Here is a 14169-nt window from a genome sequence, read left to right as displayed (position 1 = left end):
GGCTGAGGCAGGAGAATCGCTTGAACCAGGACCCAGGAGGTGGAGGTTGCAGTGAGCCAAGATCACATCACTGCACTCCAGCTTGGGTTCTCAAAAAAAAAAAAAAAAAACCGAGAACAGAGTTATAGTTTGCAGAGATGCAAAAAGTTCTGGAGATGGATAGTGGTGATGCTTGCATGACAGTGAATGTGCCACTGAACTGAAGATTTTACCACAAATGTTTAAAGTAATGGCACGGCAAAAAAAAAAAGTAGAGAAAACAAAAATTGTTTTCTTCATGGCAAAAAATGTTTAGAGAAAAAACATGGTAAGAAAAAGTAGTAGTCCTAGTCCTCAGATGTGAGTACTATTAATATGAGTTGTTCTTAGTAAAAGAAACTCTCTGCTGGGGACAGTGGCTCCTGTCTGTAATCCTAGCACTTTGGGAGGCCAAGGTGGGCTTGAGCCCAGGAGATCGAGACCAGCCTAGGCAACATAGAGAGACCCCATCTCTTAAAAAAAAGAGAGAGAGAGAGAAACAGTCATAGAATAGGAGGGAATTGAGCAAGAAGAACCTGCCAAGTCCTCATGGGGCCAAGGGTTCGAGACCATCCCTGGAAACACAGGGAGACCCTGCCTCCACACACAAAAAAATTTTTTTGAGGCAGAGTTTCGCTTTTGTTGCCCAGGCTGGAATGCAGTGGCATGATCTCGGCTCACTGCAGCCTCTGCCTCCTGGGTTCAAGCGATTCTCCTGCCTCAGCCTCCGGAGTAGCTGAGACTACTGGTGTGCACCACATCTGGCTAATTTTTTTTTTTTTTTTTTTTTTGCAGAGATGGGTCTTGCTATGTTGCCCAGGCTGCTCTCAAACTCCTAAATTTAAACTATCCTCCCACCTCAGCCTCCCAAAGGACTGGATTATAGGCATGAGCCACTGCACCCGCCCTACTGCCTCTTTAGACAAGTCATGCCAGGCCTCAGTTTCCCCATCTGCCAAAGGAGAGAGTTTGTGACAATCTCAACAGTTATGTCCAGCTCGGACACTCTTGGTCCCTTGCAAGGACCCATCCACGCAGGGCAGCCAACACTTACCATGGAGAGGATGACCAGGGCAGGGAAGAAGCCCATCACAACGTAGCAGAGAAGCTCCACAAGCTTGTACCTGGCAGAAAGACAAGCCATGCCAGCCTTAGGACATGCCTCCCCATGAGGAAACCACGCAGAGCTCCCTGTTCCTGGGGAAGAGGAAACACTCTTGCCAGAACAGTGAGAAGAAAGGATGCTTTCTCTGTCTAGCATGCTTTGGCTCAGATTTCACCCAGCTACAGCCAACAGGTGCTGGCAGTTGTGTGACCTTGGGCACTTTCCCTCCCTGAGACTCAGTTTCCACTTCTGTAAAATGCATGCAGGAGCCAGAGCAGGAATGGCAAACATTGAGCATTGCACACATGTGGGGACTCCCGCATGAATAGACATCACTATTCAATCCCAGCATCTCTTCCCACAGGGCCGGAGCAGCCACTTCCAATCGAGCTGGGCTGCTGCAGCAACTGAAGCCTCTCTGCTGTCCCTGGACTAAATGACTTCCAGAGGTTCTGGGCTCTGAGACTGCAGAAGCCTGTTATTCTCTTTTGCTTCTATTATCCTGTTTCTTTCTCCACTGAATTATTTCCGTTCCCATCACTCGGCAGAATGGGGATACAGAGAGTGTGACTCTTTCGGGACCTCTCCCCTCCATCTGCTAATAGTTTAAGAAGGGCAGGTGGCATGTGACACACCCCCACCCCCTCCATTCAATGGGGCTAGGAACCTATGATTTTTTTTTTTTTTGAGACGGAGTTTCGCTCTTGTTACCCAGGCTGGAGTGCAATGGCGCAATCTCGGCTCACCGCAACCTCCGCCTCCTGGGTTCAGGCAACTCTCCTGCCTCAGCCTCCTGAGTAGCTGGGATTACAGGCACACGCCACCATGCCCAGCTAATTTTTTGTATTTTTAGTAGAGACAGGGTTTCACCATGTTGACCAGGATGGTCTCGATCTCTTGACCTCGTGATCTACCCCCCTCGGCCTCCCAAAGTGTTGGGATTACAGGCGTGAGCCACTGCGCCCGGCATTTTTTTTTTTTTTTTAAAGGTAAGAGTCTCACTCTGTCGCCCAGGCTGGAGTGCAGTGGTGCGATCTTGGCTCACTGCAACCTCCAACTCCCAGGTTCAAACCATTCTCCTGCCTCAGCCTCCTGAGTAGCTGGGACCCACCACCCACCACCATGCCTGACTAATTTTTGTATTTTTAATAGAGATGGGTTTTCACCATGTTGGCCAGGCTGGTCTCGAACTCCTGAATTCAAGTGATCCACCCTCCTTGACCTCCCAAAGTGCTGGGATTACAGGTGTGGGCCGCCGCGCCTGGCCACCCATGATGTCTTTTTGACAACTTCAGGTTGACCCTAGGGGCTGCAAGACTTGGTGGCCATCCCTGAGCCTGAATGGCATGCCAGCCAGAGCTACGCTCTCATGATTATGGTATCATCCTGGGCTCTCGGGTGCCCAGGAGCACTGGGGAGGCCCGAGCATCTCTTACAAAAAAAAGAATCCCGCCTCCCTGAAGCCCCCAGGCCTAGCTTACCGCTCGTGGAAGAAAAAGACATAGACGGTGCCCACAGAAGCCATAATCCAGACCAGCCAGCGCATGTGGGAGGCCCAGGGGCCCAGCTCCCGGAGATTCAGCCTGGGAGAGAGACCCAAAGTCATGGCCTGAGGCGGGGCCCACCAGGACCTCTGCCCTCAAGGGCCGGCCTGTCACAGGAAACAGATCCCAGGGAAGCCCTGTCACCTGTGGCTTCACGGCTGGGACGGGGGCGCTCACAGGAAGACAGATGAACAGGCAGAAAGGGCACTAGACAAACTGAAACAGCAAGCAACGGTTAGAGGAAAATTAGCAAAACTGACAATATCTAGGAGAAGAGGTAAGTGGCGCCTCAAACTGGTGGGATTATGAACAAGTAAAGCCTGTTTGGAGGGCAACTGTGCATTCTCGGTCACTGCAGTTCCAGCAATGCTGTTTTATTTTATTACGTCATTTTACTATTTTATTTATTTATTTTGAGGCAGAGTCTCACTCTGTCACCCAGGCTGGAGTGCAGTGGCACAGTCTTGGCTCACTGCAACCTCTGCCTCCTGGATTCAAGCAATTCTCCTGCCTCAGCCTCCCGAGTAGCTGGGATTATAGGTACCCAATACCACGCCTGGCTAATTTTTGTATTTTTAGTAGAAACAGGGTTTCACCATTTGGCCAGGCTGGTCTTGAACTCCTGACGTCAGGCGATCCGCCTCCCACAACCTCAGGAGGCTGCCTCGGCCTCCCAAAGTGCTGGGATTATAGGCGTGAGCGACTGCGCCTGCCCTGAAATGAATTTCTGAAATGAGAATGTCTTATGTAAACTTCTGCCAAAAAAAAGTGACCTGCTCAGAGTCTGTCACTATAAAGGAGTTAAATAACACTGAAAAGTTTAAGGGTAAAAAATAATAACCCATCTCATTACCCAAAATAACCATCAGTGAACATCATTCTACATACCCTTCCAAGCAGACCTAAAAATAGGCCGCTGGGTAGAAGGATAGGATGGGATGAAGGGAAAGGAGAGGGGTGAGAATTAACTTATCATGTTTAATTAAAAGTATTACATTTAATTTTAACTTGACTTTAAAAGAAGAAAATGGAAACCTAAAAATTTTCCTGAATGTCAAACAAATGTTTCTTCACCGTAAAATTCACTTTGACTCTGAAGATAAATTATGTAAAGCACAAGAAAATTGGATTTTCAGCTGGGCACAGTGGCTCATGCCGGTAATTCCAGCACTTTGGGAGGGCAAAGCAGGTCGATCACCTAAGGTCAGGAGTTCCAGACCAGCCTGGCCAACATGGCAAGACCCCATCTCCACTAAAAATACAAAAATTAGCTGGGTGTGGTGGCTTACACCTGTAATCCCAGCTACCTGGGAGGCTGATGCAGGAGAATTGCTTAAACCTGGGAGCCAGAGGTTGCAGTGAGCCGAGATTGCTCCACTGCACTCCAGCCTGGGTGACAAGAGCAAAACACTCAGGAAAAAAAAAAGAAAGTTGAGTTTTTAAAATTACATGTTTCTGGTTTTTTGTTAGTTTGTTTTTTTAGAGACAGAGTCTCACTTTATCCCCCAGGCTGGAGTGCAGTGGCACAATCATAGCTCACTGCAGCCTTGACTTCCTGGGCTCAAGCAGTCCTCTTGCCTCAACCTCCTGAGTAGCTGGAACTACCGGCACGTGCCATCACAAACTAGTTTCTTTAAAAAACTCCTCATGGGTACTGTATTCTTGGCTTTCTTTTTTTTTAGACGGCGTCTCGCTCTTGTTGGCTGGGCTGGAGTGCAATGGCTTGATCTTGGCTCACTGAAATCTCCGCCTTCCAGATTCAAGCAATTCTCCTGTCTTAGCCACCAGAGTAGCTGGGATTACAGGTGCCTACCACCATGCCCGGCTTACTTTTGATATTTTTAGTAGAGACGGGGTTTCGCCATGTTGGCCAGGCCAGTCTTGAACTCCTGACCTCAGGTGATCTGCCCGCCTCGGCTTCCCAAAGTGCTGGAATTATAGGCATGAGCCACCGTGCCAGCCTCTTGGACTTCTTTCACGTGTGACATGGTGCCTGTTGTTTCTATGTCTGCATGATAATCACGCTTGATGTTTCCTCTGAAGTCTATCTTTGGGAAATTATTAGAAGCGTCTCCACTGTGTGTCAGCATTAAATGGTGCTGTGGCCACATTCAGAAGCCAGCTTGTTTTTTCACTTTGCAAATAATTTATTTGTTCAGTCTTGAAGCCTGAAGAATTTGTCTCTGTCTTTCATTTTTATCAGCTTCTCTCTGATTGCTTTAATATTGGCTTTCTGAAAATGTCTGTATTCTCCCTTATTATATAAAACCTTCAGTATTTGGTTTTCAATAGTGTTTTTTTTTTCCACAAGGAGAGGAAGCCGGGGTTTTTGTTTGTCACAATGTCCTCAGATACCAGCACAGGGCCTGGCACAGGGCAGTGCCCAGTCAATCACAGCCAGGGCTAACGAAGAGAAATTCAGGCCAGGCGTGGTGGCTCATGACTGTAATCCTAGAACTGTGGGAGGCCGAGGCAGGCGGATCACCTGAGGTCAGGAGTTTGAGACCAGCCTGGCCCACGTGGTGAAAACCCGTCTCCACTAAAAATACAAAAATCAGCCAGGTGTGGTGGTGCATGCCTATAATCCCAGCTACTCAGGAGGCTGAGGCAGGAGAATAGCTTGAACCTGGGAGGCAGAGGTTGCAGTGAGCCGAGATTAAGCCACTGCACTCCAGCCTGGGGAGAGAGCAAGACTCCATCTCAAAAACAAAAACAAAACAAAAAATAAAAACAAAATAAACATATATTTATAAAATGTGGCCATCACAATGGCTCATGCCTGTACTCCAACACTTTGGGAGGCTGAGGCAGAGGCAGGAGGATGGCTTGAGGCCAGGAGTTCAAGATCAGCCTGGGCTACATATTGAGATCCTGCAAAAATAAAAATAGTGGCCAAGCATGGTGGCTTGCACCTGCAGTCCCAGCTACTCGGGAGGCTGAGGCGGGAGAATGACTTGAGCCCAGGAGTTGGAGGCTGCAGTGAGCTATGATCACAATACTGCACTCCAGCATAGGCAACAGAGTGAGACCCTGTCTCTAAAAAAACAGTTAAAAACTTAAAAGCCATAGTAAATAAATTATATATTAAGTAAATAAATATAAGTATATATGTGTGCATATTCATGTGTATGTATATGTCTATGTCTGTTACACATATTTATATGTATATATAGACACATGCATATACATGTCTATATACATATGCATATAATATGTCTATTGCAAATATGCATATGTGTATATAGAGAGACAAATATTACATATTAATATTTGCTTTTCTGGATGGGCACAGTGGCTCACACCTGTAATCCAAACACTTTGGGAGGCCAAGGCAGGTAGATCATTTGAGGTCAGGAGTTCGAGACCAGCCTGGCCAACATGGTGAAACCCCATCTTTACTAAAAATACAAAAATTAGCTGGCCATGGTGGTGGATGCCTGTAATCCCAGCTACTCGGGATGCTGAGGCAGGAGAATCACTTGAACCCGGGAGGCAGAGGTTGCAGTCAGCCGAGATCGTGCCACTGCACTCCAGCCTGGGTGACAGAGTGAGATTCTGTCTCAGAATTCTAAAAAAAAGTATATTTTTCTTTTATCTGCATAAAATAACTCAAGAAGGACACACAAGAAAGTGGGTAAAGAAAGTGGGTATATGTAGCTGCTTCCAGGAAGGAGAAAAGGGTGTCAGGAAGCTTTTCCCCTGACTCCTCTGTGCCAAGTCAACATATCACCCAGCCAAATAGAAAAATAAATTCAAACAATGAAAAGAAAGGACTCCAAGCATTTGCTGGGGGCGGGACGGTACTCACCAGGGTGCGTAGGAGGCTGCTATGAAGAAATAGATGACCATCCGGTCGAACATGTGCAGACAGTGTTCCACCATCCTAGGGCGGCAGAGAAGCCGGCGGTCATGGCCCTTGCGCAGCAGGGAAGGGCCAGAGCCCCCAGAGCCATGCCCTGGGCTGATCGCGCCTGCCTACAGGTTAGCGGGGCTGGGCTCCTCTATCCAGCCAGGACCCCTGGGGCCTCAGAATCCCCATCTGTAAGTGACCAGGGCAGCGGTCTCCAAACCAGGCTCCTTATCACCTTAGAGGCTGCATGGAGACACCTTGCCTCGAGAGTCCCACTGAAGGCCTTGCACCCCTGAAGGTAAGGATCGTACATCCTCCTCCCCACCTTTTTTTTTGAGACAAGGTCTCGCTCTGTCTCCCAGGCTGGAGTGCAGTGGCACGATCTCGACTCACTGCAACATCCACCTCCCGGGTTCAAGCAATTCTCCTGCCTCAGCCTCCCGAGTAGCTGGGACTACAGGTGCCCACCACCACACGTGGGTAATTTTTGTATTTTTGGCATTTACTATGTTGGCCAGGCTGGTCTCGAACTCCTGACCTCGTGATCCACCCATCTTGGCCTCCCAAAGTGCTGGGATTACAGGCATGAGCCACTACGCCCCGCCATCCTCCCCTACTTTAATCTGAGCCATTGTGCATTTCTGCTTTATATATGGGGTTTTTCCAGAGATTTCAAATGGAGAAATAATTCTGTGGAGAAAGTGCAAAAACAGCCAGATGCAGTGGCTCACACCTGTAATTCCAGTGCATTGGGAGGCTGAGGCAGGAGAATTGCTTGAGCTCAGGGGTTGGAGACCAGCCTGGGCAACACAGTGAGACCTCATCTCTACTAAAAGTTAAAAAGATCAGCCAGGATAATGGTGTGCACCTGTAGGCCCAGCTACTCACGAGGCTGAGGCAGGAGGATCTCTTGAGCCTGCGAGGTTGAGGCTGCAGTAAGCCATGTTTGTATGTTTGTGCCACTGCACTCCAGTCTAAGCAACAGAGCTAGACCCTGTCTCAAAAAAAAAAAATCAAAAACTACTAAATTATGTCCTCCTCAAAAGTGTCTGGGAGCTGACATTCTGTGTTAGAACTTAGTAGCTAGAATCCAGGCTCTGGAGCCAGAAGGCCTGGGTTTGAATTCCAGCTCTACGCTTCAGGAGTGCACAACCTTGAACAAGTTACCTATTCGTTCTAGGTCTCAGCTTCTTCCTTTGTAAATACAGAGGATGCCAGCAAACCAACATAGGGCTGTGGGGATGATTAAATTAGCTAATAGCACAGTACATAGTAAGTGCTCAATAAACACCAGCCATTTTTATGATGACTTCACTTTGAATAGTGAGCAGTAACCCTCAATACATGGGACTGGCATGCTGCCAGCCTCCACAATGGTGTGCAATAAGCCACACTCCTGATATTCACACTTTGGGACCCTCCCCTCCCAAAAAAAGCAGGATTAACTCAGGGAACCAGTAGGACATTGCAGAAATGATGGTGTGTAGTTTCTGAAGCCAGATTATGAAAGACATTAGAGCTTCCACCGTGTTCAATTAAGTCACTAAGTTTGAGGCAAACAAGCTCCCATGTGGCTGTGAAGACAGCCGCATTACAACCCAGCACTAACTAGCTCACCAGCCATGTGAGTGGGCTTAGACCCTCCAGTGCCGGTCAAGCCATTAGATGACAGCTGACAGCAGCCCCAGCCAACCTCTGACTACAGGAGACATCACGAACTGGAGCTACACAGCGAAAGCTCTCAAATTCCTGACCCTCTGAGGCTTTGAGAGAGAATAAGTGTTTCTCGTTATTTAAGCCATGATGCTCTGGGATACTTTGTTACACAGCAATCGCTCACCAATACAACTGTGGTTCTGTCTAGCAAAGTGCAACCCTGAACAAATTTGACCAATGATTGTATGCATGGCTCAACTGCATATCTTCATAGAAATTAAAGGGGGCAGCATACAGCTTTATGGGGGGCCTGGATTCCTGGAGTCAGCTCGCATTGGATTTGGCTGCTGTGCAACCTTCAGCAATAAGGTTTCTTTTCTTTCTCTCCTTCCTTCCTTTTCTCTCTCTTCCTTTCTTCCCTTCCTTCTCTTCCTTCCTTCCCTCCCTCCCTCTCTTCTTTCCTTCCTTCCTTCCTTCCTTCCTTCTTGACGGAGTCTCACTCCATTGCCCAGGCTGGAATGCAGTGGCACCATCTTGGCTCACTGCAACCTCCACCTACCAGGTTCAAGTGACTCTCATGCCTCATCCTCCCAAGTAGCTGGGATTACAGGTGTGCACCACTGTTTCTGGCTAATTTTTTTATTTTTAGTAGAGACAGGGTTTCACCATGTTGACCAGGCTGGTTTCAAATTCCTGACCTCAAGTGATTCTCCCACCTCGGCCGCCCAAAGTGTTGGGATTACAGGCATGAGCCACCTCTCCCAGCTTCACTGTATTTTTTTTTTCATATATATATCAAAACTAGATGGGTGCAGTGGCTCATACGTGTAGTCCCAGCACTTTGGGAGGCCAAGGAGGGTAGAATGCTTGAGCCCAGGAGTTCGAGACCAGCCTGGGCAACATGATAAAACCCCATCTCTACAAGAAATACATAAAATTAGCTAGATGCAGTGGTGCATGCCTGTAGTCCCAGCTACTCGGGAGGCTGAGGTAGAAGGATCACTTGAGCCCTGGAGGTGGAAGCTGCAGTGAACCAAGATGACGCTACCACACTCCAGCCTGGGAGACAAAGTGAGACCTCATCTCAAAAAAAAAAAAATCAAAACCATAAAACTCAGGGATTCTAATCCCTACATTGCAGAATTATTGAAAAGATTAGAAAATGGCACCTGTAGCATGCCTGGAACGAGGCCTGGAGAGGAGCTGGCCTCAGCCAGCAAGGCCTTTTCTTTTGGTCCTCTCAGAAGCAGACAAACCAAGCCAGGCATGAAGGCTCATCCCTGTAACCCCAGCACTTTGGGAGGCTGAGGCGGGTGGATTACTTGAGCCCATGAGTTGGAGACCAGCCTGGGTAACATGGTGAAACCCCATAATCCCATCTCTCCAACAAATACAGAAATTAGCGAGGCATGATGGCACACACCTGTGGTCTCAGCTCCTCAGGAGACTGAGGCAGAAGGATCGCTTGAGCCCTGGAGGCAGAGGTTACAGTGAGCCAAGACTGTACCACTGCACTACAGTCTGGGCAACAGATTGAGATTCTGTCTCAAAAAAAAAAAACAAGTTGGCCAAGTGCAGTGGCTCATGCCTGTAATCCCAGCACTTTGGGAGGCCAACGTGGGCAGGGGAGTTTGAGACCAGCCAGGCCAACATGGTGAAACCCTATCTCTACCAAAAACAAACATAAAAATTAGCCAGGCGTGGTGGCGGGTGCCTGTAATTCCAGCTACTTGGGAGGCTGAGGCAGGAGAATCACTTGAACCCAGGAGGTGGAGGTTGCAGTGAGCTGAGATCCGGCCACTGCACTCCATCCTGGGCGACAGAACGAGACTCCATCTCAAAGAAAAAAAAAAAAGAAGTGAGCAAACCAGGCTCCTGTGGGTGAGGTGGTCTGCCCAGAAGAGACCTAACTGCAGCTTAAATAAGGCAGGGCTTGTGCCTTCTGCAAAGCCATCCCGTGGGTCGCCCACCCCAGCCCCTCCCAGCTCAGCGGGGAATGTCCCCAGGCAGACCGGGTGCCCTGGTTCACCCCCGGGGCCATCGTGGGCCCCCCTGCCCCGGGCCCCCACCCAGCATGGGTCCTCTAGGCAGGAGGCACCTGAGGTGGCTCTTCTTCCAGGAGATGGTGTGGAACACGGTGGACACCACGAAGAGGCCGCAGAGGCCGAGGCCGTAGATCCAGGCAGAGATGGTCTCCCAGTCGTCGTCCGACAAGAAGTAGAGGTTGGAGCTGCCCAGGATGCTGGGGATGATCCAGAACTGGAGGGGCGGGGACAGCAGGGACAGGTGCAGCAGCTGACCGGCTCAGAGCATGCCTTCCGCCCCTGCCCTGGCTGAGCTGCCCCACATGGCGCACTCAGCTCTTGAAATGTGGTCAGTGCCACTTAAGAGTGGAATCACTTTATTTTACTTTAATTCATTAAAGTGTAAATTTCTTTCCTTCCTTCCCTCCTTCCTTCCCTCCTTCCTTCCTCCCTTCCTGCCTTTCTCCCTTTCTCCCTTCCTCCCTTCCTCCCTTCCTTCCTTCTTTCCTCTCTCCCTTCCTTCCTTCTTTCCATTAGTTCCCTTTTCCCCTTCCCCTTTTCTTTCCTTTCCTTTTTTATTTTCATTCTCCTTTCCTTTCCTCTTTCTTTCCCTCCCTCCTCCCTCTCTCCTTCCTTCCTCCCTCTCTCCCTTCCTGCCTTGTCTCATCACCCAGGCTGGAGTGCAGAGGTCCAGTCACGGTTCACTGCAGCCTCAATTTCCTAGGCTCAAGTGATCCTCCCACCTTGGCCTCCCAAATAGCTGGGATTACAGGTTCACATCACCACAACTGGCCAGTTTTAACATCTTTTATAGAGACGAGATCTGGCTATATTGCCCAGGCTGGTCTTGAACTCCTAGCTTCAGGCGATCCACCTTGGCCTTCAAAAGACTGGGATTACAGGCGTGATCCACCACGCCCAGCTTCAGGTGTCAATTTCAACAGCCATGTGGGGCCAGTGGCTGCCAACCTGGACAGTGCGGGTCTAGATCTTTGATTCGATTCTCAAAGGGGGTTCATGTATGAAACGGCCAAAGACCACGTCCCAGGGAGTAGCCACCCCCACCACGCCCCAGGCCCTCCCTGGGCCACCACACAGAGAAGTCTGATGTGCCACATGTCACACACCATCATCACTGATGTCCTGACCTCACCTGCTTGGACTGCCCTGAAGGCAGAGGCCAGCCCTGAGCAGCACAGGCACCCAGGTACCATTCAGCTTGTAAAGGGATTTAAATAGCGGATGATCTGCCAGGATTCACTGTAGAGAATGGAATCCCCAAATCCTCTGCCTTTATAGGGGCATGGCCTGGCCCTGCCCAGTCCTCCTACTCTGCTCTCCCTGCCCCAGGTCACCACGCCTTGGCCTTCCTGGCCTTCGTCCAGTGTCCCAACATTTTCCTGCCTCGGGGCCTCTGCACGTGCTGTTCCCTTGTCCTCCACATGCTGTTCCCTTAACTCTCTGGGAGGCCGGCTCCCGGTCATCATTCAGGAGCTGGTTAATATCACTCTGGCAGGAGCACCTGCTCTGTCCTTTGTCTGACAGAGGTCTCTTCTATTGTCTGTTCTTGTAGCACCTGGTGCCCTCTCTCCCTGGCAGCCCCACATCTTATATGATAGACTTACTTGATCATTATTTCCCATACACGACATGAGCTGCACAGGGTGGGCACCTAGACAAATATATACCGAAGACAGGCTGGTAGGCAGGAAGAAAGGAAGGAAGGAAGAAATGCTGGAAGAGCCTAAAGAGGGAAGAAGTGGGCAAGTGGGGTTGGGCATGATGGCTCACGCCTGTAATCCTAGCACTTCAGGAGGCCAAGGCAGGCGGATCACTTGAGATCAGGAGTTTGAGACCAGCCTGGCCAACATCATGAAACCCCATCTCTATTTAAAAAAAAAAAAAAATACACACCAGGCACAGTGGCTCATGCCTGTAATCCCAGCACTTTGGGAGGCTGAGGCAGGTGGATCACAAGGTCAGGAGATCGAGACCATGCTGGCCAACATGGTGAAACCCCATCTCTACTAAAAATACAAAAATTAGCTGGGTGTGGTGGCGCATGCCTATAGTCCCAGCTGCTCGGGAGGCTGAGGCAGGAGAATCACTTGAACCTGAGAGGCAGAGGTTGCAGTGAGCTGAGATCATGCCATTGCATTCCAGCCTGGGTGACACAGCAAGACTCCATCTCAAAAAAAAAATTAGCCAGGTGTGGTGGTGGGGTGCCTGTGATCCCAGCTAGTCAGGAGACTGAGGCAGGAGAATCACTTTAACCCAGGAGGCACAGGCTGCAGTGAGCCATGATCCTGCCACTGCACTTCAGCCTGGGCGACAGAGAAAGACTCCATCTCAAAAAATAATAATAATTAAAAAAAATTTTTTTTTTAAGTAGGCAGGTGGGGAGTACAGCCCCAACGATGTGCATCCTCTAGGAATCACTGAAATGCAATCTGTCTGCAAAATCAGCCCAGGTGGGTCCCAAAGGAAAGAGGTGTCCTGCTAGCCTCCCTGACATCCAGGCTGGGGACAGGATGGGGACAGGTCAACAGCAAAGCACCAGAATGGGATGGTTCCTTAATAAGAGGCCATCAGCCACCCACAGTCCATCTGCACATGGCAGACTGAACACCAACAGGGAAGACAGGAGCCTGCTGAAGGGGATGGAATTACAAACTTTAAAAAATCACTTTTGGCTGGGTGTGGTGGCTCACACCTGTAATCCCAGCACTTTGGGATGCCAAGGCAAGAGGATCACTTGAGGTCAGGAGTTTAAGACTAGCCTGGCCAACACAGTGAAACCCCCTCTCTAATAAAAATACATAAATTAGGTAGGTGTGGTGGCAGGCACCTGTAGTCCCAGCTACTCAGGAGGCTGAGGCAGGAGAATCACTTCAACCTGGGAGGCGGAGGTTGTAGTGAGCCAAGATCACGCCACCACACTCCAGCCTGGGTGACAGAGCAAGACTCTGTTAAAAAAAAAAAAAAAAAAAAATCACTTTAGTTAATCTTATTATATCATCTTAAAAAATATACAGCAACTGGCCAGGCACGGTGCCTCATGCCTGTAATCCCAGCACTTTGGGAAGCTGAAGTGGGTGGATCACTTAAGGCCAGGAGTTTGAGACTAGCCTGGCCAACAGGGTGAAACCCCGTCTCTACTAAAAATACAAAAATTACCCAGGCATGGTGGTACACGCCTGTAGTCCCAGCAAGACTCCATCTCAAAAAATAAATAAATAATAGCAACTATCTCATGCTACTTCATAATTTGGGGACATCATTCTCATTAGGCTATGGGTTCCAATTATGTTTTGTGCTATTTTAAAAGATTTCATTTTATTTTTTAGAGATGGAGTCTCACTCTGTTGTCCAGGCTGGAGTGCAGTGGCACAGTCACAGCTCACTGCAGCCTCGACCTCCTGGGCTCATGTGATTCTCCTGTCTTGGCCTCCGGAGTAGCTGGGACTACAGACATATGCCACTGCACATAGCTCCTATTTTGTGCTATTTTTCGGTCACCTACCATGCCTAGTATTCATTCAGTTGCTCACTCACTCATTCATTCATTCCACAAACCTGTGAGCACAGGACATGTCCTCAGGAATGAAATGATACATGCCCATCACCCTGCCCTCACCCTATGCCCACAGGTGCTAACTGAGGGTGCATCCAATAAATGAATGAGTTAACAGCGGGGGCCTGGTACCCGTGACTCAGTTACTCCCTTCCTGGAGCCTGCTGGACTATGAATATGCCTTGTGTTTACAGCATCAGTGCCCAGAGGAGATCATAAATAGGGTTTTGTCCCCAGCCTCACAGCTTCTCACAGGTGTGACAGCAGGATCAATTCAGGGATTACAGGTGGTTTTTTTTTTTTTTTGGAAACTGAGTCTCACTTGTTCTGTCGCCCACGCTGGAGTGCAGTGCCATGATCTTGGCCCATTGTAACCTCCACCTCCTGGGTTCAAGCAA

General features: G+C 49.2%; 2 protein-coding genes across 3 annotated transcripts in view; both read right to left on the bottom strand.

The window, feature by feature from the left end:
- Positions 1 to 1138, bottom strand: part of RADIL (Rap associating with DIL domain) — a 109901-nt gene extending 108763 nt beyond the window's left edge. The window contains exon 1 of the mRNA XM_012455580.2: positions 1073 to 1138. The gene's annotated coding sequence lies outside the window, so the exon portion shown is untranslated. The remainder of the gene's footprint in view (positions 1 to 1072) is intronic.
- MMD2 (monocyte to macrophage differentiation associated 2) overlaps positions 1 to 14169 on the bottom strand; it is a 55077-nt gene that overhangs the window by 11678 nt on the left and 29230 nt on the right. For both annotated transcript variants that reach the window (XM_012455584.2, XM_012455585.2), the window contains exons 3-6: positions 10272 to 10432; positions 6476 to 6550; positions 2605 to 2706; positions 1073 to 1142 (exon numbers count right to left, since the gene is read on the bottom strand). In XM_012455584.2, the coding sequence (XP_012311007.2) occupies positions 1073 to 1142; positions 2605 to 2706; positions 6476 to 6550; positions 10272 to 10432 (408 nt within the window). The remainder of the gene's footprint in view (positions 1 to 1072; positions 1143 to 2604; positions 2707 to 6475; positions 6551 to 10271; positions 10433 to 14169) is intronic.

This window comes from Aotus nancymaae, unplaced genomic scaffold (assembly GCF_030222135.1).
Source record: "Aotus nancymaae isolate 86718 unplaced genomic scaffold, 86718_ANA_hifiasm-v0.15.2.pri h1tg000015l_0, whole genome shotgun sequence".
NCBI lineage: Eukaryota > Metazoa > Chordata > Mammalia > Primates > Aotidae > Aotus > Aotus nancymaae.
The sequence above is the reverse complement of the archived record's forward strand: the minus strand, read 5'-3'. Positions and strand labels throughout refer to the sequence as shown.